This window comes from Planococcus citri, chromosome 1 (genome assembly GCF_950023065.1).
Source record: "Planococcus citri chromosome 1, ihPlaCitr1.1, whole genome shotgun sequence".
Lineage (NCBI taxonomy): Eukaryota > Metazoa > Arthropoda > Insecta > Hemiptera > Pseudococcidae > Planococcus > Planococcus citri.
Window position 1 is genome coordinate 69,165,275 of NC_088677.1, and position 25,511 is coordinate 69,190,785.

Below are 25,511 nucleotides of genomic sequence, written 5' to 3' on the forward strand. Positions count from 1 at the left end.
TGAAGTAGAAGCTACCATTTAAAATTCTGAAAGAATTCCCAAGGATGTACCTTTTAATGCTTTTTTGAAATATTTAATTTTCGAGATGGGATCTTTTGATGGAGATGGAGCACCTCCTCCTCCAAATTTGGACAAAACTTTCAAAGAAAATCTGGGGCATGTGATGTATCGAATTGTACGTTCACGGTGACGCTGAACACGAATATGGCGTCAGATTTTTGATTGGATCCCATCTACGGTCCCCAACACCTCCCCAAATGGGGTAAAAGTTCAAAAAAGTGTTTTGTTTGATGACTTTGGTAACCAAAATTATGAAAAAGTTAGCAAAAATCAAATGATTGGATAGCAGCGATGATTTCAAGACAGTTTTGGCCTTTGCCCGATCAGTAGCAGGAGTTGAATTGGCCATTGACCAACCAATACTGTAATCAGAAGTACCTACACCATGTGGGTACACACTACACAAACACAATAGGTACGCGAAATGAACAACTCAAAGAAATTTCATACGATCATTTAATTAGACAAAACAAAAACAAAATTCATGGCCATATTGACTATGTACTTGACTAGAATAAACGAGATCTACACATCCCAGATAGGCCTTATATGTATTAAACATTACATTACATTAACTTGAGAAACTATATGATTGATTGTAACATTAACCTGAAAAAATTTAACGTTTAACGAAATAGTACAAAACATGAATAATATAAAAATTTGTCTATCTTTAGACATAATGAAAATATATAGCTAACTTTTATGATATTGTGCAATGTCCCTCAAAATTATCGAAATGAAATCAAAAACAAAAATTTAAAAATTCACATTGCTGAAATTCATGCTCAGATATCAATCAATACTCAAGTGAAAATACAGGGTGTTCCAGGACTCGTCTGCCAAAATTCAACTGTAGATACAGATAGGACTCGAGTAGACAAACAAAAAACCGTTATTACGTAGGTAGGACTGGTTGCCTATCTTGTGAATTGAAGGAGCCACTTCGCAAAACTAGAAATTTACCTATTTTGAAAAATTCATTAACAATAAGGAAATGTTTGAATCATTCAAATGATGCCCAAGGCCATAATCCATCGTACTCGAGTAGAGAACAAAAAGTATTTTTGTGACAGATTGCCTATTTTCAAAATTGAAGGGGCAAACTTGATTCAAAATTTCCATATTTGGGATGCTTCAATTAAAAATTTTCAAATTGTGTTTGCGCCTTCAATTTTGAAAATAGGCAATTTGTTCTAATAACATTTTTTGTTCGTCTATTTCAGCACTATGGGTTACTGAAGTCATTTCAATGATGCAAACATTTTCTTACTATCTGTGAATTGAAAATTCAAAATTTTCAAAATCTAGGACATGACATTTTGTGTTTTGATTCCAATTTTTCAATATTTCTTGAGCTTTATAGCTATTTTATGACGTCACATCTTAAAAATTGATGTCTGGTGAATCCAAAACAAATGAATTTGTGTTTAAAACACATTTTAAACATGTTTTAAACACAAAAAAAAAACGTTTATTTTTTTTTTTAACACGTTTTTGTACAACCCTGAACAGTAACAGTCGTATAATTGTATCAAAAATTACTGAAAAGTAAGTAATTTTTTTATAAATCCATCCTTTCAAATACATTCATAATAAAAATTACTGAAACGTAAGTAATTTTTTTAAATCCTTCCTTTCAAATAATTTCATAATTTTTCATTTCTCAATGATTTTTTAATTTTTGTTTCTAAAAAATTTTCAAATTTTTTTAATGCCATTTATTTTAATAGGTAGATAAGAATATTCCATACCTATTTAAAAATTCGTTTACATTACACGGCAATAAAAAAAATAGATAAGTAAGTAATTTTTTTAAATCCATAAAATCCATCCTTTCAAATATTTTTTAATTAAAAGAATTTTGGAGAACTTTGATAGAGTCCGCCAGCCTCTTCTACTGAACCGATTTCTCCTTTTTTTTAAACGTTCCTTTTGACATGTAGATATGTCATCAAGAAAAAAAATCGAAAATTTTGAAATTAAGGGTCAAAAAAATTAAAAAAACACGTTTTCTATTGTGTTCAAACAAATCGCGTGTTGATTTGAAATTCGCGAATAGATATGTATCAACATCAATATAGGATGAATAATTGGTCAACGAGAAAATGAAATCAACTTGTAGATTCTCGAAAGTGCCATTTAGTTATTTTTCAAGAGCCTACGGTTCGTGTTGAGTTTCAAATTTAATAAGGATGGGTTCAGTAGTACCAATAGTACCATACCTGACCTAACTTGAACTGTTATTATTCTATCTATCTATTCGTGTGTAAATCGTAACAATTAAGAATGTTTCATCTCTTACATGAAAAATTTTGATAGGTGGACAACAAAATATAGAACTACAGAGGTACATTATACTATATTATGTGAAAATACATTTCAGCAGAAATGCTATTTATTTTAATAGGTAGGCATTTTTTCTTACTTCAGTGAATCATCTCTTTCACCCATTTTTCAGAAAAATTCATTCATGTCTTCATTTTTTTAATGGAATTTCTCATATTTTTCAACAGATAAATAATCAAGAATATTCCATACCTATTTAAAAATCATTCAAGTTACTTCACCTTTTATAAAGTAATTTGTCCATTAAAAATGTTCAAATGTTTTAGTTGGAAAATGGAAAAATAAGGGAGGAATCTTGATACTGAAAATTATCATGGTTGTGTAGCTCCAAAAAATCCTTAAAAAGACAATTTTCATTTCATTTACAGAGGACTCTATGTAGAACTAACCATCAACCTACTTTGAGCAGTTCAAATGTTCAAAACTACTTTTAGTGTATTTGAAGGATTACAGATGGGGTACAGTACACTTCTAGCATGGTTTAAATTGAATCAAAATGACCCAAATAGTGTAAATTATAGGTATGCAGAAATACCACAATATCATTATGTGTTTAATAAAAAAACAAAAAAATGGACATCACGAAAAAACCATTTTAATGTTGTTTCACATCTGTACTCAGTTGATCCCAAGAAAGTAGAACTATTTTATTTACGTATGCTGCTTTTACACTGCAAAGGAGCAAAATCATAATGAAGATATTCGAACTATTAATGGAGAGCATTATGAAACATTTGAGGGTGCAGCATTAGCCCAAGGCTTAATTAAATAATCCCTCTCCTTTCGTATTTCACTAAATAATTTATTCGTTTTTTTTTCAAGTTGAAAAAATTTAACAAATTTAAACTTAAAATATTGTAGTACGTTACGTTTACAGGTAAATTATTCTTGATTTGTTTGGCATCTAGTACTAGTAAATCGCTTGTACTTAGCTTGCACAATCGGAAGTGTGAAAAATATGTAGACAAGTAATTTTTTAATTTCATACTACTTAGTATGATCCTAGACTTTAAGTCGCCCAGCTTTGCCTCGCTCCTTAAACTATAGTCTATCTCCCATCTCGTATTTCACTAATTGCATTTTTATTCGTTTTTTTTTTTTTTTTTTTTTGGTTTCAGATTAAAGAAAAAAATTGATAAATGTAGTCTTACTTTTTTAAAAAATTGAATTCTTGATTTTTGACATTTTCGCGAATTTTTTTCTTTCTTGGAGTAAGGCTCGGTAAACTTCATTTTTTCCCCTTGCAATTTTTTTAAAAACAAAATCTATTATCTTCTCTTCTGTGAATGATTTTTTTTTGAACAAATTTGTAAGTGATCAATAGAATTTCAAAGAAGTATAGAGAGGGTGCAGAAACTGTGCCCCACAAAATTTTATCAAAAGACATTAACAGGCTCGTACATTTTTTATTTTTTATTTTTTTTACATTTTTATATTGAATTGACGGAGCTAACTTTGAGCTTTCATAATTTTTTTTTCTCTGGCGCGGATATTCATCCGGTTTTCATGACCTACTCGTAGCGAACTCTTAGTAGGTATTTTAATGAATTAAAATGTCCATGAATTTTATCCTCTTTTTAGTTTCAACTCGTTTTTCACCCAAAGCGTGAAGAGCTTTTGCCCTTGCTTTGCTCGAGCCTTAAATATTACCTAATATTTTAAAAAATACCTATGTAATAATTATAATGATTATTGTTTAATTTGTTTCAAGCTCGGTCTTCTGATGGAAGGCCTTAAGCATTAATCGTGGCGGTGGCCAAGGTATAGCGATGTGGTATGCAGTAAAAAGCAAAATAAGAAAGTAGGCACTTAACTAGGTAAGTAATTTTTTTTCTCAGCAACAAGTACAGGAAGTACATCTAGATAAATACCTCCTATTTTAATTTAATACCTACGAGTAAGTAACTGTTTTTTTAGATTGAAGTTTAAAAAAAAAAATACTAGTTTTTAAAATACAAAATATTTTTGGCTGAATTCCGAACGTAAAATAATATGAAAAAAATTTCACTCAAAACTTTGAACTCGGTTTCCCAAAATCGCCATTTTTGAAGTGACACATTCAATATTTAATAATTTAGAAGCAATGCCAAATTCAGGGAATTGATTTGAAATTTTGTAGTACAAAGACCACTAAAATTACGAAAAATGATTTTGAAAGTTTGTCAATTAGACACGATGTGAATTCCAAAAATTGATTAAAGGTTTTGTAACTTTGTGGATAATGTGAACTTAATAGTTGAAATTTTGTAATTTTGAAAATATACTTACAAACGCTAAAAAGCAATTCATAATTTAGAGGCATTGTGAATTTAGAAAATTGATTGACAATTTCAATCTAGAAGCAATGTGTAATTTTGGGAATTGATTTAAAATTATACAGTATGTACCTACACCTACCTATAGAGCCAATGAAATTTCAGACTATGTACTCCCGTATAAATCCCCCATGTCACCTCTGGTAGGCTAAGGAACATTTCTAGCCCTTGTCCTAAAAAAAAAACCAAGGCCTTACTCACAAAATGGCGGCCATTTTGATTGACAGGTCTGCCGAAATCGTTGATTTTGGTTTCCAACATAGGACTTGCACGAAATTTTTTAAACCTTACTAATGTGGATCGAAAGAGCAGCAAAAAATTTATCACATGTCAAAATTTCAAGAGCTAAAGTGCCTTTTTCGATTTTCGGTGAATTTTTAAAAATCAAATTTATAGGACAAAAATGAGGGGAAAAAATCAAAATCTTACCCAATTGACCTAGAAAGCTGAAATTTGGGGTATACCCAATTTTTGACTTGACAAATCGATTGGAAACTGTTTCAGATCGTTCAGAGTAGTTCTGGAGACTCCAGCAGATTTTTGAAACTCGAAATTCCCACAAAATTTCATCAAATGGAGTTGGAAAGCCAAAATTCATTCTGCAAACTAAATACTAATTTTAATGCGCTAAGAAATCGACTGCAGGTAATTTCAAGTCGTTTTGGAGTCTCCAGCGACTTTTTGAAAACTACTGGGGCCTCCAGTACATTTCTGAAACTTAAAATTTTCACAAAATTTCGTTAAATGGAGATGAAAAGCGGAAATTTCATGTTTCTAAAATCTGCTGGAGACTCCAGGAATTTGCAATAAGTCGCTGGAGACTCCAAAACGACATGAAATCCACCCGCAGTCGATTTCCTAGCGCATTGAAATTAGTTTGCAGAATGAATTTTGGCTTTCCAACTCCATTTGATGAAATTTTGTGGGAATTTCAAGTTTCAAAAATCTACTGGAGGCTCCAGAACTACTCTAGATGGTCTGAAACAGCTTCCAATCGATTTGGCAGGTCGAAAATGGGTCATGTCCTTAATTTCAGCTTTCTAGGTCAATTTGGTAAGATTTTGATTTTTCCCCTCATTTTTGGCCTAAATTTGATTTTTCAAAAATTCACCGACAATCGAAAAAGGCACTTTAGCACTTGAAATTTTGTCAGGTGCTGAATTTTTTCCTGCTGTTTCGATCTACCTTTATATGGTTCAAAAAATGTTGTGCACGTTGGAACGAAAAATCTGCGATTTCGACTCACCTGCCAATCAAAATAGTCATTATAATATTATGAGTAGGGCCATGTTTATTTTAGGACAAGGGCCAAAAATGTTACTTAGGACTCCCCCACTAAGGAAAAAACTGTCCTGGAGGATCGGGGAGGGGGTGCAATAGATCCTTATGCGGGCCTTCCGTCTAAAAAGCAAAAACAAAAATAAAAAAATTCAGATTGCTGAAATTCATGCTGAGATACGAGTATCAATCAAAACTCAAATGAAAAAATGTTCTAGGCACCTGCACAGATACGATACGAGTAACATAAACAATCTGGCTGAAAGTACCTGAACCTATTTTACACCACATTTAATACCTACCTGTGGTACGTACTTTTGCAAACCAATACAAAAAAAATTTGCAATCTTAAATAAACATTTGCTTATGGTTAGTATTATTATAAGTAGGTAACTGTAGTCGTGTAGTCCTTCCTCTTTTTGGAAAAACTTACATAAAATCACCCCATCAAATTAAATTTGTGTACATGTGTTGGGGAGGGAGGGGGGGGGTGGTAAAACATTTTTTTGCAAGATTTTTGCTCCGAAAAATCGTTATTAATTCGGAAATTTTCCTTGAGATCGTTAAAATTTTGATCACCATCAGCAGTCTCATCGACAACTTTCTTCCTTATTATACATTACATTTAGATATGTACATACTACATATATGTATCATCTGCTATTCTATTTATAATCTTAGACACAAATTTGCTTATGGTTATCACTGTAGAAATATTTTTCTTTTGAATTAAAAACGTATCCTTGTTTCATGGTCAATAAACACTGGAAAGAATACATCGGAATTATTTACTTATATCGCGTTATTTTGTATGAAAGCAAATTCGGATTGCAAAGAGGGATACAACGAGCGCTAGAGAGGATGTTAGAATTTAAATTTTCTGAGTGGTTAACGCAGTTAGCTCTTTTAAAAATGAAAAAATTGGATCAAAATAAAATTTTGAAATTTGGTACAAGAAACAAAATAGGTACCTACCTAATTGTCACATGGGGGTTTTCAAAATTTGAGCTTACTATGATGCAAGTAGGTAAGTATTTTAAGAAAAAGTTTCACAATTGGACAAAATGTTGCTCGATAATCGAAAATAATAGCTCGTATTAAGTACTTATTTTACATTATTAAACTGCTAAAAAACCAACATCATCGTCATTTTTCAACTAAGTAAATCAAATCGAATGTGATCAATAACAACGTTTACAATACTGTACAAGAGAAAACCATAACTTGTCTTTAAGAAAAGGAGCATACCTAGTGCAAATTTACATCAGGTTTACAGGAAACCATTGACAGATAATATAAGACCTATCTAAGTACATTAGGGTGGATATGAGAAATGAAAACGTCATTGGATTTTGATCAAATTCAATGGAGACCATTTTGAGTACCTGGAAAGTTACCCGGAAAAAATGTCAGCTCTGGTTTTTTTTTTTTTAAATGATAAAAAAATATGTTTTTTTCTATTTTTTTCATTAAATTATCAGTATAGACAGTATATAATTCTGTTTCGCACAGTTACATTTAAAAAAAATAAAAGCAACACTTATATAGTCTTATATTGTACGAGTAAAGTCGATACTCGCGACTGCCGCAACATTTACAAAACGCTGGCAAAAATAATTACGAGTAGGTAAGTAATTTTTTTTAAATTTCCTATGATCAGAAAATGAGTAGTTTCCTAGACTTCGAATCGATCACTTTTGCGATTTTTTTCTCTGTTTTCAGCGAATTTAAAGAATTTTTATGACATTTCAACAAATTTGAAAGCAATTTTCTTAAAGTTATGCCTGAGTATGCTAATTTTTCACAAATTTAAGGTAATTTCCAGTAGGTACCTGGAAGATTAATTGAACAATAATTTTCATTTTTAATTTCCACATTCTTAACAAATTATCATTCAGCTTTGAGAATATTCGATTAAGCTTTGATGATTGCGTTCAATTTTTAGTCAAAATCATTACTTTTTGATGACTTCGATGACTGGTAGACATCTTGGATGCTGACGTTTTTCAGTGGAGGTATTCTGTACCGGTGATAATTTTTTTTTTTAGGAATTTTCAAATGGTGGTTGCTGTTCCGCCGCCATACAGTTCATTTATGGACTTTTGGTGAATACCTATTCGAAAAGTCAAAAAGTTCAAATAAGCTGCATATGACGAATTTTCAACTTTTTCATGGTATCTACTCTAGTATAGGTAAAAAATAACAATGAAATGATCGTAAGGTTGAGTGACGTTATACTTACATTCATACATATGTATAAAATCATTTTTAAAAAAACTCTCACGCATTTAGCGTGAGAAGACCGACTTTTCGTAAAAAAAAGGTCTTTTACGAACGAATTGCTCCACTTTTTTTAAATATTCATTCGCGAACGAATTGATTCGTATGAGTGACTCGTTCGCGAAGAAATCGATTCGTGTAAGTAACTCGTTCGCGAACGAATCGATTCGTATAGGTGACTCGTTCGCGAACGAATAGATTCGTATAAGTGACTCGTTCGAGAAGAAATCGATTCGTATAAGTGACTCGTTTGCGAACGAATTGATTCGTATAAGTGACTCGTTCGCGAACGAATCAATTCGTTTAGGTGACTCGTTCGCGAACAAATGGATTCATTTACTCAATTTTTGGTGAATCATTCACGAATGAATTGAATTATTTTTTGTGAATCATTCGCGAACGAATTGACTTTTGTTTATGAATCATTCGCGAACGAATCGATTAGTATAAGTGACTCGTTCGCGAACGAATCGATTCGTTTAGGTGACTCGTTCGCGAACAAATGGATTGATTTACTCAATTTTTGGTGAATCATTCACGAACGAATTGAATTATTTTTTGTGAATCATTCGCGAATGAATTGATTCGTTTAGGTGACTCGTTCGCGAACAAATGGATTCATTTACTCAATTTTTGGTGAATCATTCACGAACGAATTGAATCATTTTTTGTGAATTATTCGCGAACGAATCAATTTGTTTAGGTGACTCGTTCGCGAACAAATGGATTCATTTACTCAATTTTTGGTGAATCATTCACGAACGAATTGAATCATTTTTTGTGAATTATTCGCGAACGAATCAATTCGTTTAGGTGACTCGTTCGCGAACAAATGGATTCATTTACTCAATTTTTGGTGAATCATTCACGAACGAATTGACTTATTTTTTGTGAATCATTCGCGAATGAATGGATTCGCATAAGTCACTCGTTCGCGAACGAATTGATTCGTTTAAGTGACTCGTTTGCGAACAAATGGATTCATTTACTCAATTTTTGGTGAATCATTCACGAACGAATTGAATTATTTTTTATGAATCATTCGCGAACGAATCGATTCGTTTAGGTGACTCATTCGCGAACAAATGGATTCATTTACTCAATTTTGATGAATCATTCACGAACGAATTGAATTATTTTTTGTGAATCATTCGCGAACGAATTGACTATTGTTTATGAATCATTCGCGAACGAATTGATTCGTATTAATGACTCATTCGCGAACGAATTGATTCGTTTAGGTGACTCGTTCGCGAACAAATGGATTCATTTACTCAATTTTTGGTGAATCATTCACGAACGAATTGAATTATTTTTTGTGAATCATTCGCGAACGAATTGATTCATAAATTAAAGAATTGATCGATTCGTTGGCGAATGGTTCTTTCAAAAAATTGATCATAGCGCGATTTATTCAATGCCAAAGTTCTTCAACAAATGTGGGACAGTCTCGTTTACATATAATGGCACTTGAAAAACATGAAATAAAATATTAAATAATTGAAATGTGCCTCTGCAGTTTTTTAATGAAACTGTTTACTATAATCAGTAATAATTGACATTTCTGTGCTTTTTCATTGAAAAGTTGGAATACTTATTTCAACTTTTCGATTAGGTATTTTTGCTAATTTTTCAATTACCATTATAAAATAAAGGAGATTGCGTCTCACACCGATGAACATTTTTAGGATCCAGAAATATCTACTACAGCGCGGCGTATATCCACATAAGTAATTAATTAGGTATAGTATTTACACTTGAATAACTTCGGGTATTAATACGTATAGACGTACTTACCGAGATCTCGATCAGCAAATTTTTCAGATGATTGTTATTTATTCGAAACGGAATGTAAGGTGTAAATTAGAAGAATTGTGAAATTCTTACTGAGAGGCGTATACTTGAGACGCGAAATTTCATTTAACAAATACATACAACGGACGAATTTACTCCGAAAAAATTATGAATTTCACATAACTTATCTATGGTCAATAATATTTTTTTTTCGCGAAAATGTAATTGTGATACAGTTAATACATATACTTATCAGAATTTTACAAAGAACATTTCACTACTTAGGTAGTAGTTAGTAGGTACCATTTCGAGGGCTCTACTATTTCTAACTGCGTTATATTCAACGTATGTTTCTTATGCTTTGTACCTTCTTCGAAATTTAGTCACTGAATTCTATTCTTAGCACTGGAATGCTTACGCTCGATATGGCCCTAAACTACCCGAGCAATGATTTCATTTAATTCTAAAAATGGATTCGTGCATTCTTCGTCTTGTGCAAGTTGTGCAGCTCTTGAAAGAGTTTGACTATCAAGTTTATTTGAGCAAAAAAAATGAACTCGCATTATTTTTCAACATCTTTATTTACTTACCTATTTACGTAACTATACGTACATGATATGGATTAATGGATATTAATTTATGCTCCAAAATACATTACATATGCAATTTTCAATTTTCAATGTTGTACCTCTTTTTCTTTTCAGTTACTTTTTGATGTACTCTACACACCTACCTACGTGATAATTTCATTTACATTTTATTCAGCGTATAACGTCAATGACCTAATGTTTCTATCTATCTCTTTCTAACATGCTCGCTCGAGTCACGTCGTGGGAATTTGGCACCCCTGGCTGAAAACAATAATAATTGCAAATTCGAACGCAGTGACTCAAATTTACTCCAGAATCACATTCTGTACTCGTAAAAGGCCTAAAAATATGAAAATATTTGTTAATGTCAAAGAGGTTGCCTACTCTCAAGGCGAAAAAATCATTCGAAACGTGGGAGTTTTTAATCAGTTTTTCAAGAAAAACATTAGCGTTGATTAATACCTACGCGTTTAATTCGAGGTAATTTTTAGACGATTTTGTAATGAATTATATCTATACATACCTCCTCCGTCTTTCACAGTCATTTTTTCAACGTTTAATTTAGGACATTAGGAAGAAAAATGTACAGCGAATATACGTACTGAATATTTGAAGGTGTTAAAGAAGTTGCATACTATCAAGGCGAAAAAATGATTGAAAACTAGTATTTTTTTGAAAGCTTTTCAGGCTATACAAACTGTTGTAGTGGGGGGAGGGGTTTGATACGCGAAGAATACATCCATTTCTGGTGTTGGTGCTGCCCTTAAAGGTCAAAGTTACCCTGAAGATGAAGCTTCTTTCGTACAAGTCGAACTTTCAGGTACAAAAAAGCTCGATCGATCAAGATAAACGAGCTTGACGTGATCAGCGATGCTGAATTAGTAATAATCGACTATTCGTACAACCCTATTTTGCTTTCATTCGGTCAAAAAGCTCAATTTTGAAAAAGCACAAATTTTCCAAATTTGATCATTTTCGAGCATATTTGATGCTAAATGAGACCAATTTCATTACGAGAATATACGATATTAGGAGGTTCGATACTCCTAATACTTCAACTTTTGAATCGGTTTTGCGAGCTTTAGAGAGCTTTTTAGACTGTACGAAGTGTACGAATAGGGGGGTTTTTGGTGTCGGCGAATCCATTTCCGGTGTTGGTTCTGCCAAAAAGATCAAAGTTCCCAGCAAAATGAAGCTTTTCTTCAAAAAAGTTGAGCTTTTAGGCAGAAAAAAGCTCGATCGATCGAAACCAACGAGCTTGACGTGATCAGCGATGCTTAATTAGTGATAATCGACTATTCGTACATCCTATTTGGCTTTCATTAGGCTGAAAAGCTCAATTTTGAAAAATCCAAAATTTTCCAAATTTGATCATTTTCGTGTATATTTGATGCTAAATAAGACCAATATCAATAGGAGAATATACGTAGGATATTAGGAGGTTCGATACTCCTAATACTTGAACTTTTGAATCGGTTTTGCGAGCTTTAGAGAGCTTTTTAGACTGTACGAAGTGTACGAATAGGAGGGTTTTTGGGGTCGGCGAATTCGTTTCCGGTGTTGGTTCTGCCCAAAAGCTCAAAGTTCACAGCAAAATGAAGCTTTTTCTCAAAAAAGTTGAACTTTCAGGTAGAAAAAAGCTTGATTGATCAAAATAAACGAGCTTTACGTGATCAGCGATGCTTAATTAGTGATAGTCGACTATTTGTACATCCTATTTGGCTTTCATTCGGCTGAAAAGCTCAATTTTAAAAAATCCAAAATATTCCAATTTTGATCATTTTTGTGTATATTTGATGCTAAATAAGACCGATTTCATTAGGAGAATATAGTATATTGGGAGGTTCGATACTACTAATACTTGAACTTTTGAATCAATTTTGCGAGCTTTAGAGAGCTTTTTAGACTGTACGAAGTGTACGAATAGGGGGGTTTTTGGGGTCGGCGAATTCGTTTCCGGTGTTGGTTCTGCCAAAAAGCTCAAAGTTCCCTTTGAAATGGAGCTTTTTCCCTAAAAGTTGAGCTTTCAGGTAGAAAAAAGCTCGATCGACTAAAACTAACGAGCTTGACGTGATCAGCGATGCTGAATTAGTGGTAATCGACTATTCGTACGGGCTATTTGGCTTTCATTCAGCTAAAAAGCTCAATTTTGAAAAACCAAAATTTTCCAATTTTGATCATTTTCAAGTAGATTTGATACTAAAAGAGACCAATTTCATTAGGAGAATATAGGACATTAGGAGGTTCAATACTCCTAATACTTGAACTTTTGAATCAATTTTCCGAGCTTTAGAGAGCTTTTTAGACTGTACGAAGTGTACGAATAGGGGGGTTTTTGGGGTCGGCGAATACGTTTCCGGTGTTGGTTCTGCCAAAAAGCTCAAAGTTCCCTTTGAAATGGAGCTTTTTTTCATAAAAGTTGAACTTTCAGGTAGAAAAAAGCTCGATCGGCTGAAAGAAACTAACGAGCTTGACGTGATCAGCAATGCTGAATTAGTAATAATCGACTATTCGTACACCCTATTTCAATTTCATTCGGCCAAAAAGCTCAATTTTGAAACCTTTCGTTATACAGATAGCGCTGCTATCATGTTTTTTAAAAATTGAGGATTTTTCGTTAATTAAGCACGATTACAGCGTATGAGGGGTCAATTACCACTAATTAAACATCGCTGATTACGCATACAGCATTCATTGTACCGTGTATTGACTTTTCAAGTATGAAAGTTCAAACTTTCTACGAAAAGCATCATTATCTGAACTTTCGATCAGTACGTACATCAGAAATGAATTCTCCGTGTCAAAAAAACCCTCCTAGGACAGTTCGTACGCCCTAAAGCTCATCTTAAATCTCGAAAAAAAAATTTCTTAAGATACAACTGTGGCGCTATCTGTAATGTGAAAAGCGAACCAGTTGCTTAAAAAGAGAACAAATTTTGGAAATAAAATGATGCAGCGCTTCAGGCGGCCAAATCAGGAACTTCTTTTGTTATTGGGGAAAAGAGATAGAAAATACCTTTTTCTATATCCAAAATTGAGATTACAAAAGAACTTCTCGTTCTCACCGCCTGAAGCGCTGCAGCATAAATTTCGAAATTTGTTCTCTCTTTAAGAGAGTTGTTTCACCTTTCGTAACATAGATAGCGCTGCTATCACGTTTTTTAAAATTGAGATTTTTGCGTTAATTATGCACGATTACAGTGTTCGAGGGGTCGATTACCATCAATTAAACGTCGCTGATTACGAATATGTCATCCATTTCACTGCATACTGCGTTTTCAATTTTGAAACTTTAAACTTTTTCTCGATGACCTCAACAAATTTCATCATTTTCAAAGTCGAATGAGTAATAAGTCGTACGAAGGGTCGAAATGGGGGGGTTTCCGACCCCGCGAATTCAATGTCGCCATTATTTTCGACCTAGAACGAGTATTTACGAAGTAATTGCCATTTTCAATCGACGAATGATCATCTTAACGTAAAAACACACCCAAAAAAAGGAAACCAGTACGAATATTTTCAAACATAAATATATTTTTAAAAATGATAACATTATATACAATCTATCGAGATATATAAATACATGAAACAGAACGCGAATCGCGTACTCGACCGATGCCAATGACCTAAGGCCTTCGTCGTCGTAGTCGTCGTTAAACGTACGCAAAACTCAAAAACAACAGAATCGAAAAAAAAATAATAATAAAAAGAGAAGAAAGAAAATAAAAAGGAAATAAAACACGCACACAATAAAGACGTAGGTATAAAACAATACATATATACACACAAACACACGACATACAATTATTTAAAGAGTATAATAGTAAAGGTACAAAGTGAAATTTTCAAACAATACAGTCTGATTTGTTTACAGAGATTATGATATGATTTCGTTATCGAAACATCTACGTAGGTATAATAATTTTTATAATAATAATTTCTAAATAATCGTCGCGATTTTTATTTTTTACCTTATTATTTCACCTACAATGAGTTTCGAAGAAGAAGGGAAAAAAAGAGTAACACTAAAATACAAACACACAAGAAAAAAAAATTCACCGTAAACAGCTAGAAAAATAATAATAAATAATGGTAATAAACGTATCTTTCAATAATATTTTCCCTTTGAATTTTTTTTTTTTAAATGGCGTATCGTATCGTATCGTCGACGAGAACACACGACTCGAAAAATTAATAAATAAATTACACAAACCCGCAATAGCAGAATACTACACAACTCTTACGCCATCAACAGATTCACTCACATGCACACACACAGACACACAAACACACACGAAAATGTACTACAATGACACCGAAATAACGTAGAATAATTGTGGGAACGTCAAAAAAACGAAAAAAAAAATCTCTGAAAGTAACTTAACGTTACACTGAAAATCGAATAACCGACTGAATCCAATACAAATGTAAAAATTAAAAATATACAAAAATAAAAGAAAGGAAAAAATAAACAAAATAGAATTTTCGAAAAAAAATAATGAAAATGACGGTAACGTAATTACTCCATTTTTTAAATAAAATAAAAAATACGTTCTTAAAAAAAAAATTAAAATACCATTTACGTAATTTTTTTTTTACTAAATTTAAATATGGTAATATCACTTGATTTTTATTTCATTTTTTTCTTTACTTTATTGAAAAAAAATACGTCTCTTTTTCGATCGAGTTAATTATTGTCAATACTAAAAAAAAAATAAAAAATAAAATCAACGTTATTATGATTCCGTTTCTAAAAAAAAAAAATATTGATGATTTGTACGCTATTTTTCTTCTCTATAAATTTCTTCACTATCGACACGTTTTTTTTTTTGTGCGTTACAATAAATAATAAATAATACAACGTAAACACGAGGGAAAAAAAATAAATAAAAAGAACAAGGATAACGAAAAACGTAAAAGGAAAAAAGGAGAAGGAGAGGAAAAAGACAGTCCAAACAACACGTCGTCTTAAACGCTAACAACAACAACAACAATATTAATAATAATAATATTAATAAATAATATTCGAGGAGAGGAGGGAAAAAAGGGATACTTATATAGTCGAATATTTTTATGGTATAAAATAATAATAATTCGTCTATACGAGGCGTAAAAAAAAACAAAACAGGGTACGTAAGGTAGGTAGGTAAAAATTACGTAGGTAGGAAGAGAGAGAGAGAGGTAAGTTGTACACGATTGGCCTATTTTCATTTTTCAATTAAACAGGTAGTACGATACCAGATAGAAGTTTATCAGTGGGGGGAAGGGGAGCTCCTCGCAACAGCCATCATTTCTTCTCGTTCTGTACCGAGTCAGCACCATTGGCCGCAGCCGCAGACGAATCACCAGTCGCTGACGAAGTTGTTGTGATCGGTGATTTGTTGTGATCTTCGGTCGTCGCAGCTGAGCTGGTCACACTAGATGACACCTGTTGATGCAAAAACAGAAAAAAAAAACACCGCGAATTAATAACTCGTACTCTTAATTCGTCATTTTTTGCACTTTTTAGACCTTTGGTACATGCGAAAAAACCGTGCTTAAGCGATATACATTTTACGTACTTACATCTCCTTCAGCGACTGTAGCAGGGGCAGGGGCAGGAGCGGGAGTTGTGGCACTCGAAGCGGCCGAGTTTTGTTCGTCGACGCGTTGTTGTTGAAGTTGCTGCAATTCGTGCATACGATGGACCTCTTCGCGATATTTCTGCAACTCTTGCCTCCATTTCTCGCGTTCTTCTTCGTGATTGGTGATGACCGCGAAGAGCTGAGTCAAGTTGGCGCTCAACACGCTGCTAATCGATTGTATTTTAGGAACCGGTAGAGGGGGAAATGTGCGGGTAGGTGATTTACCGCCGCCGGCCGCGGTAGTCGCCGTGCTGCTGCTGGTACTACTTGATACCAGAACTTCGGCGCTGGCTGCGACCGTGTCTTCTTCGGTCACTCGCAGACATTCGTTTAGGATGCTGGTTAATTGGTCGGCTGTAATGAGAGAAAATACGAGTCGATTGTTAGGATTATTCATTCGTATAGCTATGACAGTTTACTCTTGAAAAGACGATGATGTAGACAGAATTGCCCCCTCCCTGTCATTTATTGAAATCAATTTGCAAAAAAAAGGGGGGGTCACAGGGAAACGCTCAGGGGCAAGCTGGATTTTGGTATACTGGTCCATTTTTATACACTGAATACAAATCCTTGGTATGGTGTCCCCTCCTGATCGTGGTCAGCTTTCCCCAATTGTACCCCCCCAGCCGACAACGAGGGGGTTTCACCCATATCTCTCCAAATATTGCGGTCCTAGCCAAAAAAAGGGGTTCATGAAGGTAGTTCTACGTCAAATTTCCCATTACGTCAGCAGGGCCTATTCTAAGGCGCAGCTCCGCACATTTTGCGCAGTTCCAAAAAAAATGTGTGTAGTTCCGAATTAGTTTGCGCAGTTCCAAAAATTCAGCTACATAAATTTTTCCATTTACTTATTTGAAAAAAATTTTGAACAAACACAAAAGTCATAAAGATAGACAATGAATATGAGAAGTAGAATTTGTGTAGGTTTGGAAAATCAAAAAAATTACCAAAAATCATGGATTTTTACTTCTTTGAAATCAAAATTTTCAAAAATTTTTGCCCTCGCTTCGCTCGGGCCAAATCACTTTCCCTTTGCATTCTCTTATTCTAAGTTACAGAGTAGAAAAATTTTCTTCTCACATTAGAAATACATGCTGTTTCACTTGAAATTCACCAATAGTTGGTCTTTTCATTCCTGTCATAACTATCCACCAGAAAGTCCCAATTTTTTGCTAAAATACCAAAAAAAATTCCAATTTTTCGTCAAAAATTCGTACACAATCTGAAAACATACTAGGTACCTAACCTACTTCTACTTAATTTTGTCATGAAAAAATGAAGAATTGTGAATTTTTAAGAGCTTTTGCCCTCGCATTCCTACTTTTGAAAATGTTTTAATTTCCTGAAAACAAAAAATGTTGAAGCCATGAAAATTAAGTTTCTGCATCAAAATTGTTGTTGTTTTACGTTTCGAATTATCAATTTTTCCCAGCTTTCGCCCTCGCTTCGCTCGGGCTAGATCATCTTTCTTTTCTTTTCTCTGACCCGAGTTAGTGTAGAGTATAGAATAATTGACTTCTCGCATTAAAAATAGGTACTTAATTTTGTTTTACTTCTGAAAGTTCAGAATAATCATCAATTTTCAAAAGCTTTTGCCCTCGCTTTGCTCGGGCCTTCATCATTATTTTTGATCGGTCGCATCGTGAGCTATGTTTGCGCAGCTCCAAATTTTCCTTAGAATAGGCCCTGATTACGTGACCTATGAACCAAATTACTGATCCTTTTTTACGACAAGATTGTCAAAAAAGTTCTGATATTTGTAAAAATTGCCAAAAATACATTTTTTTTTCAAAATTGCGTAAAGAGGATTTTTTGTGGAAAATGTCAAAGTAGTCCTTCTTGCTGTTGAAATTGTAAACTCCATTTTAGAAATTTCCAAAAAAAGTCCTGCCTTTTAATGTTACAAAAAAGTGACATTTTTTTTGTAAAAATTTGCCAACAATTCTTTTTTTTCAAACTTGCAAAAAAAGTTTTCTTTTCTGCCAATATTTCAAAAATGTAGGTATGTACTACTTTATGCCAAAATTGTAAGTGTCTTTTTCCACTAAAGTTACCACAAAGTCCTTTTTTGCCAAAGTTGAGAAAAGAAGTCTTGGGTTTTTTTCTAAACAGCAAAAAAAGTATTCAATGAAAAAGTATACACAACTAGCTATTCAATGAAGAACAGATTGATGTTTCAATAACAATATACAAAGTCTTAATTTCATCAAACGATGAATTTTCGCATTAGGTTAAATGTAAAAAATCAGGACCAAGGCATTTTGATAATATTCAAGGAATGGTAACTTTATCAGGCGGATTATTCAGCAAATTCTACTGCACTTTCATTTCATTCTATTATGAGAACATCAGGGACTGATAACTTCTCAGTTTTCTAGGATAAGTGAATAGCATCAAGTCACCAGTGAAAAACCTGTGCAGTAGACTCGATTCTACGAAGTCAATTGGAGCAAAGAGGTGTCAGATATGCAAAAAATTCAAATAGTTAATTTTTTTGATTTTTCATTGAAATTTAAAGAATGAAAGTTGTGACATGAAAAGAGTTTCAAAGATGAGTTACAAATCTGGTAAAATGATGTGAAAACTAGAGACTGAAAGCAAATAGCTAAAAGCCGTAAAAAGCTGATATTTTCAAGATTTTGGGAAGACAAGAGAAAGCCAAGCTTTATAAATTTGAAAGCATAAGCCAGCTGAAAGCTTTATTTTTCCAGCTTTCTTACTGTATTTTAATTTATTTATTGTATTTTGCTCAATTTTCAGTTTTGTGTTCAAAAATCAAAATTTCAAATTAGGCCGCAATATTTTGAAATCATCATTAGGTATTTAATTTTAAAATATTTAAATATGTATGTATTAAGTATATTATATCTAATTGTTGAAAATCTATTGCAAAAAAATATGTAAAAATCAAAAATTCTAATCAGAGACCAGATACAGCAGAAAGCGAAAAGCTAAAAGCCGTAAAAAGTCGATATTTTCAAGATTTTTGGAAGTGAAAAGAAAGCTTAATTTTATAAATTTTAAAGCCAAAGCCAGTCAAAAGCTTTATAATTTTTCATCAGAAGCTAAAAGCAAAAAGCTAAGCTTTATTTTTTGGCTTCCAGTCTCTGGTAAAAGCACCTAAATAAGAATCAAAATCAGGCTTGTCAGACCAGACCAAAAAGCCGAACTGATGACCATGACTGGACCCAAAAATGCACACAAGACAGAGTGGACCAGACTTGACTAACCCCTTTGAAACAAGAAACAGACCTAGACTGAAGACCATGTAAAAAAATTGGTCCAATGACCGTGGTTTGGACTCCAGTTACATCCAATTTTTCAACTTTTTAATGCCAGTTTGGATGCCCGTTTTGATAAAATTTCCATTATGATTCAGTTTCTTTTGAAGTTTTAATATTTGGAAATCAAAAATCCCATTTTTCAACTCATCTGATGTGTTGGGAAGTTTTTTTCTTTCTGAACAATGAAGACTGTTTTTTGGACCAGAGCTAACTCATGACCAGGATAAAAATTTCTGGTCAGGACTGGACCTGACCAACCTACAAAGACAAAAAAATTGAACAGAATGACTGAACCACACTGTTTGATAGCTTCAAACAAATACCTTGATTTTAGAGCGACTGCAAAACCTGAGTGATCCTACAAACCTGCTCAAAATCACTGAAAATTACCAAAATGTTTACCTCAATGACAATCCCGTGTATGTACAAACAAAACTGATTTTATGCGTCACTGACAAGGTTCAGATACGAGTATACTCGTACCTGGGAAGGTTTGTTGAGTCCTGATTGAACATTGGTTAGCTTTGTGCATCTTCTGCAGTTCACTTTTGCTGCACTTGAATGCAGATTTGATATTTTCCATTTCAGGGTAACCCAGAACTCTATCAGTGACACACAAAGCCAATTTTTTTTTCTGGACACACACAGAATTGCCTTTAAGGTAATGTTTCAAGGTTTCAACTGATGGAATTTCAGTAAAATTGACCAGAAATGCATGATAATTGAAAACACACAAAAAATATCTATCAAAATGAAGTAAAAGTGAAATTGTTTGTGAAATTGAAGGCAAATGTATAAAAAAAGGTGTAACTGTAAAATTATGGAAAATCACTCAAAGAAGCATTGAAACTGCTGAAAATGACAAAAAATAAATATTGATAATACAGTAAAAGCAGCTCATTATTATTATAACAGTTAATGTTATCAATCGCTTTATGTTATTAAAATTGTTCGGTCCAGATCAGGTGACAAACAGATGGTACCTAGGCAACAATGCGACCTTTAGAAGAGCAACTAGGAAAAACCTGAAAAGCCTAGCTGATTCAAATGAAATAAGACGCAACGACGCTGAAACACTATGGGTCAAAATGAGAGACAAGTCTGAATGAAGCAGCTCAGAAGGTCAAAAAACCAGCCAGGACAAAACAGGAATGGATTACAGATGAAACATGGAAAGTAAAACAGGAAAGAAAAGCGCTGAAGGCAGAGCTTGGAAAGGCGGGAAAGCAGTTGCAATATGAGAGGAAGAACAGAGAGGTTAGGAGAAGAGGCAGAGAAGACAGGAACAAATACATCAACAAAATATGCGCCGAAATTGAACAACATGAGAACAAAAATGAAACTAGAGATATGTTCCAGAAAATCAAAATTATCACACTCGCGTTTGAAGCATGACCACTCCCTTTAAAAAATGAAGAGGGAGCTGTGCTGGCAAATAAAGAAGAGGTAAAGCAGAGATGGCAGAAATACTATGAAAAGCTGATGTCAGATTACACACTAGAAGATGAACCATATGCCACAGAACCCCCTGATGATGATGAGCCGGATATACCGAGAGCAGAAGTAGAGGTAGCCATAAAAAAGCTGAGGAAAAACAAATCAGTGGGAGCAGATGGTGTAGTTGCAGAGATGATAACAGCAGCAACCAATGAGAGTACCACAATATTACACCACATATGTAACAAAATATGGAGAGAATGTAAATAGCCACAAAACTGGACCACATCCATATACATACAAGTACCTCTGCACACAAAAAAGGGTCACAACTCAAATGTTCCAACTACAGAACAATCTCCCCTGATATCTCATGCCAGCAAGGTACTCCTAAGCATCATACACAAACGCATCAAGTCATTTATACTTCCTCAAATAACTCCAGAACAAGCAGGTTCTGTTCCAGGAAGAAGAACGACAGAACAAATCCTCAACATTTGTCAGATAATTGAAAAGGCTCAAGAATTCAACAAAACCATCTACCTCTGCTTCATCGATTATGAAAAAGCCTTTGATAACTTTAAGTGGAAGATATTATGGGGAAACCTTGGAAAAATGAGAGTACCAAAGTACCTAATAGACCTGATACAGAACAGGATTTCAAATTTTTGATTTTTTCCCAGATTTGATTTTGATAAAATTATCTTTTTACAGAAACTGAAATAAAAATTTAGAAAAACAAAACTAAAACAAATCCAATCTTAAAATGAATAAATTTTGATACAGAAACCAAAACCCAATCCCAAAATCAGTTTGGATCCACAGCTTTGATATCAACACACTTCTCAGAAGTAGATACCTTAAGTGAACTACAGGGTGCCCAGAAATATTGTGAACCCCAAAGAAAGTTTTTCATTAAAAATATAGGTTGGCAACGTGAAATAGATGCATATGATTGGTGGAATGTTATCTTTCCAGTCCAACAATCAATCATGCGCTATCATTATCATCATTCACTGCGACCAACCAAAATATTTAGCAGAAAACTTTTTTAGGGGTTCACAATATTTCTGAGCACCCCGTATGTCCAAATAAACAATGTAAAAATTTTTGACAAATAATTCACTTTTTTTCAATTGGTTTGTGTACATATAATAGATAATTCGCTATTATGTCATTAAATTGAGCTGGGACAAACGTTATAACATTTTAAGCTGCTTTTACTGTATTTGTATTCAAAAATAGCAGAAAATATGCAAAAAAAATAAAATGTGAAAATGCATTTAAATCTTTGAAAATGACTAAAAATAAATAACTTTTTCATGAAAATTGGCGGAAATTTATGAAAAGCGTTGACATTCAATAAGTACCTGAATTTAAAGACCAAATAAGGCAATGTTACTGTCCTGTCAACGTTGAAGTCAAGTCAAGTCAAATCAATGTCAATTTGACTGTTCAAACAACATCGAAATTCTGCAGGATATTTTTCAATTCGAATCATCATTTTTTGCCAATTTACCAATTCGATAAAACGAATGCCCAATAATTACATTTCAACGCAATTCCGAACACATCCATCGTCAATTCTTCGTTTCCATACAGGTAAAAAAATACACTACAAAATACAACTAAGATGAGAGCCATTCGCTCAAACTTACCTTGATTGACGGCTGCCAAAACCAATTCGGAAGCTTCTTTGTTGAACGCTGGTTCAGTGGCTAGATCGGATATGGTTTCGAATTCGTCTTTTGGCACGTGCAATATATCGGCAACTAATTTCTGCTTCTCTTGTAGCGCTTCTCTTATCAGTTCATCTTTTCTACGTAGTCTTTCTGCAAACGGGAACAAAAAAGAAGAAAAAAACATACAGAATGAGAAAAAAATCTCTTTCAATAAGCTCCACGCGAATACGAAGAGTAAAAAAGTAGCACCGCAGCCCCGGCATCGGCATCATCTCGTACTCGTATCATCTCTCGCTAAATCCGTAACAGCTTCTTTCCTGCACACGATATCAGGCTCCTGATCCAGCGTCCGATTCGATTTTAACGATAGAGCTGTCACGTTCTCTCGTTCAAACCCCGAGTATAAGTAATAAGGTCTTCGGATCAAATACCTCGGTAATAATTTTCTCTTCATCTCTTAAGCCGCAACAAGCCCCCACTGAGAAAGCAACTCGCACAAAGGGATGGAAATCCACCATGTTTGCCGACGACGCGACGCGTTGGTAAAAAAAAAAATCAAGAAAGAGAGCGAACAAAAAAAATATACAGAAAATGATAAAGTAAAACTTACCCAAAGGAGTGAGTACCGCTTCGGCTGTATGTACGGTTCGCTCGAATACCGAAACTTGCGAAGGTTCGATTAACAAATTCTCCGGAAGTCGTTTACGTTCAGCGTTAACAGCGCCTTTTCTCCGTTGACCCGGGCTAATGCCTCCGCCGCTCGTACCTAAATTACAAACGTACACATAAATTTCCATTTATTCGGACTCCTCGGCTGTGGCCGCAGCTCGCGCCACCTCCCACCTCTGCCTCACTCGCTCTCGTTTATATACCTTTTACTCTACCGAGGTCTTCGGATCTTTACATCTCTCGCTCTCTATCTCGTTTTATCCTTCGTACTACGTATACCGAACCCCTTTGTTGGAGCTTTTCTCTTACATCGAATTATCTTTTCTCTCCATCTCCCTCTTGCTGCTAGACCTCGCCGATGGTCTCTCGTTCTCGCTCTTTTAAGGTATTATACTGTGTACTTTGCTGTTGCTTTTCATAACCACTAGATACATTATGCGAACAAGTTCGCTTACGAATATAATCTGCGCTCGCGGTATGCTCTCCCACTCACACCAATGCAAATACACTCTTCTTGCTGCTTGCCTAGCTATCGTACTTATTTTGGTCTTCCTATCTCGTAGTCGTTTCAGCTTTGCTCTGCAGCTGTGTGGTTTTTTTTTTCACACCTCAACATACCGAGTGTTCTGTTAATAGCTGCAAATAGGGTGCCCAGAAAATTCAGCTATCTGAATCACATACTTGAGTGCAATTTGGTTTGTCGATTTTGAGAACTTAAAGGGGTGAAATTGTCAAGAGTTATCTATTTCGAAGGAACCATCTTTTAAAATGTCATGTTGCTGTTGAGCTCGAAGTGAAGTTGGGGTTGATGCTTGATGCTCAAAAATGCAATCAATGTTGAAGTTGATCAATGGAAGTTTTGAAGTTATTCTTTTGAAGATCAATCAATATTATAAAAGTTCATACCCAAGCAAATTTGAAGTTTCAATAATTTCGAAGTTGATGTTCAGAAGTCGAATTAACATCGAAGCTCGAACAACACTGAAGTTTGGAAAATGTTGGAGCTGAAGTCGATCAATATCGAAATTCCTACTCATTGTTACAGTTGAGATTTGGTCAACGTTGAAGTTTGTTAATGTTAAATCTTAATCTCAAATCAATGTTGAATTTCATGTTCAATCAATTTCAAAGATCAAGAAGTTGAAAGGTTGATCTTCCTGTCAATTTGCAAATTGATATACACTCAATTTCAAAACCAGTTTTGAAGTTTTCATGAAGTTTTGATGTTGATCATCGAATTGTCCATTAATGTTAATGTTGTACGTGCTTCAATTGAAATCAAGAAGTTATGTTCAGAAATTCAATAATGATGAAGTTTGTGAAATTTCCACAGTCAAACATGAAACATGATAGTCCAGTCGATATTACTTATGCATTAATAATCGCATAGTGATGTCGACATTTTTGCAATTTTTTTTTCAATGGGTACTCATAGAGCAAAAAAGAAAATTCCAATATTTTATCGATATATAATATTTATCTAGTAATAGTATGTATTGATAGGTATTTGGAGTAGTGAAACTTTTTCCTCAGTAAATACTAAGCTAAAAGATAGACCACACTAGACCTGAAAACATATCTTCTGCAACAAGGATGTATTTTATTTTTCAGGGCTGGGATAGGTCCATAAATGTTCACCAAAATAACTTCTCCTATGATGTAGGCTTCTATTTGAGCATATTCAAGCACTTTGTGCATAGCGTAATTCTTATTCACTTTGCATACAATGCATGCAAGGGATGCTGCCGATATTACTGATCGTAATTCTTATTCACTTTGCATACAATGCATGCCAGGGATGCCACTGATATTATTGATTGTAATTCTTATTCACTTTGCATACAATGCATGCCAGGGATGCTGCCAATATTACTGATAGCTAATCGATTAATTTTCCCCAATTTTCACGATTATCGTGATATCATGATACTAACAACTTGCAATCTTTTCTGCAAGGATTGCTATTGTGCAACAAGACATTTACGTTAAAAACTGGAGGGAGGTTGTAGACTTTTGGAAGTAAGCTCCACCCACTGTTTTAACATAAATGCAGTGTCTGATTTTTCGCATTCATGTTAGTGATTCTTGTGGAAAAGACCGCAAGTTGTTAGTATCGCGATAACACAATAATAAGCTGATAATTGCAATA

General features: G+C 33.9%; 1 protein-coding gene and 1 long non-coding RNA gene across 12 annotated transcripts in view; both read right to left on the reverse strand.

Moving 5' to 3' along the window:
• Nucleotides 1-502: 502 nt before the first annotated feature.
• LOC135834546 (uncharacterized) lies at nucleotides 503-10,449 on the reverse strand. Of its 2 annotated transcripts, XR_010556711.1 has the most exons (3): nucleotides 10,080-10,443; nucleotides 7,961-8,115; nucleotides 503-6,766 (listed from the first exon to the last, which is right to left on the reverse strand). It is a non-coding gene; the product is annotated as an uncharacterized LOC135834546 (long non-coding RNA). The 2 variants fall into 2 exon arrangements; XR_010556705.1 differs by having other exon boundaries at nucleotides 503-8,115; nucleotides 10,080-10,449.
• Nucleotides 10,450-14,180: 3,731 nt separating this feature from the next.
• The window catches only part of RhoGEF2 (Rho guanine nucleotide exchange factor 2), a 312,288-nt gene continuing 300,957 nt past the window's right edge, over nucleotides 14,181-25,511 (reverse strand). For 9 of the 10 annotated variants that reach the window (XM_065350872.1, XM_065351125.1, XM_065350958.1 and 6 more), the window contains 4 exons: nucleotides 23,304-23,459; nucleotides 22,670-22,843; nucleotides 16,232-16,644; nucleotides 14,181-16,094 (listed from right to left, as the gene is read on the reverse strand). In XM_065350872.1, the coding sequence (XP_065206944.1) occupies nucleotides 15,954-16,094; nucleotides 16,232-16,644; nucleotides 22,670-22,843; nucleotides 23,304-23,459 (884 nt within the window). In that variant the 3' untranslated portion in view covers nucleotides 14,181-15,953. Of the gene's footprint in view, nucleotides 16,095-16,227; nucleotides 16,645-22,669; nucleotides 22,844-23,303; nucleotides 23,460-25,511 lie in introns of all 10 variants that reach the window. The other variant, XM_065351204.1, reaches the window with a different exon arrangement.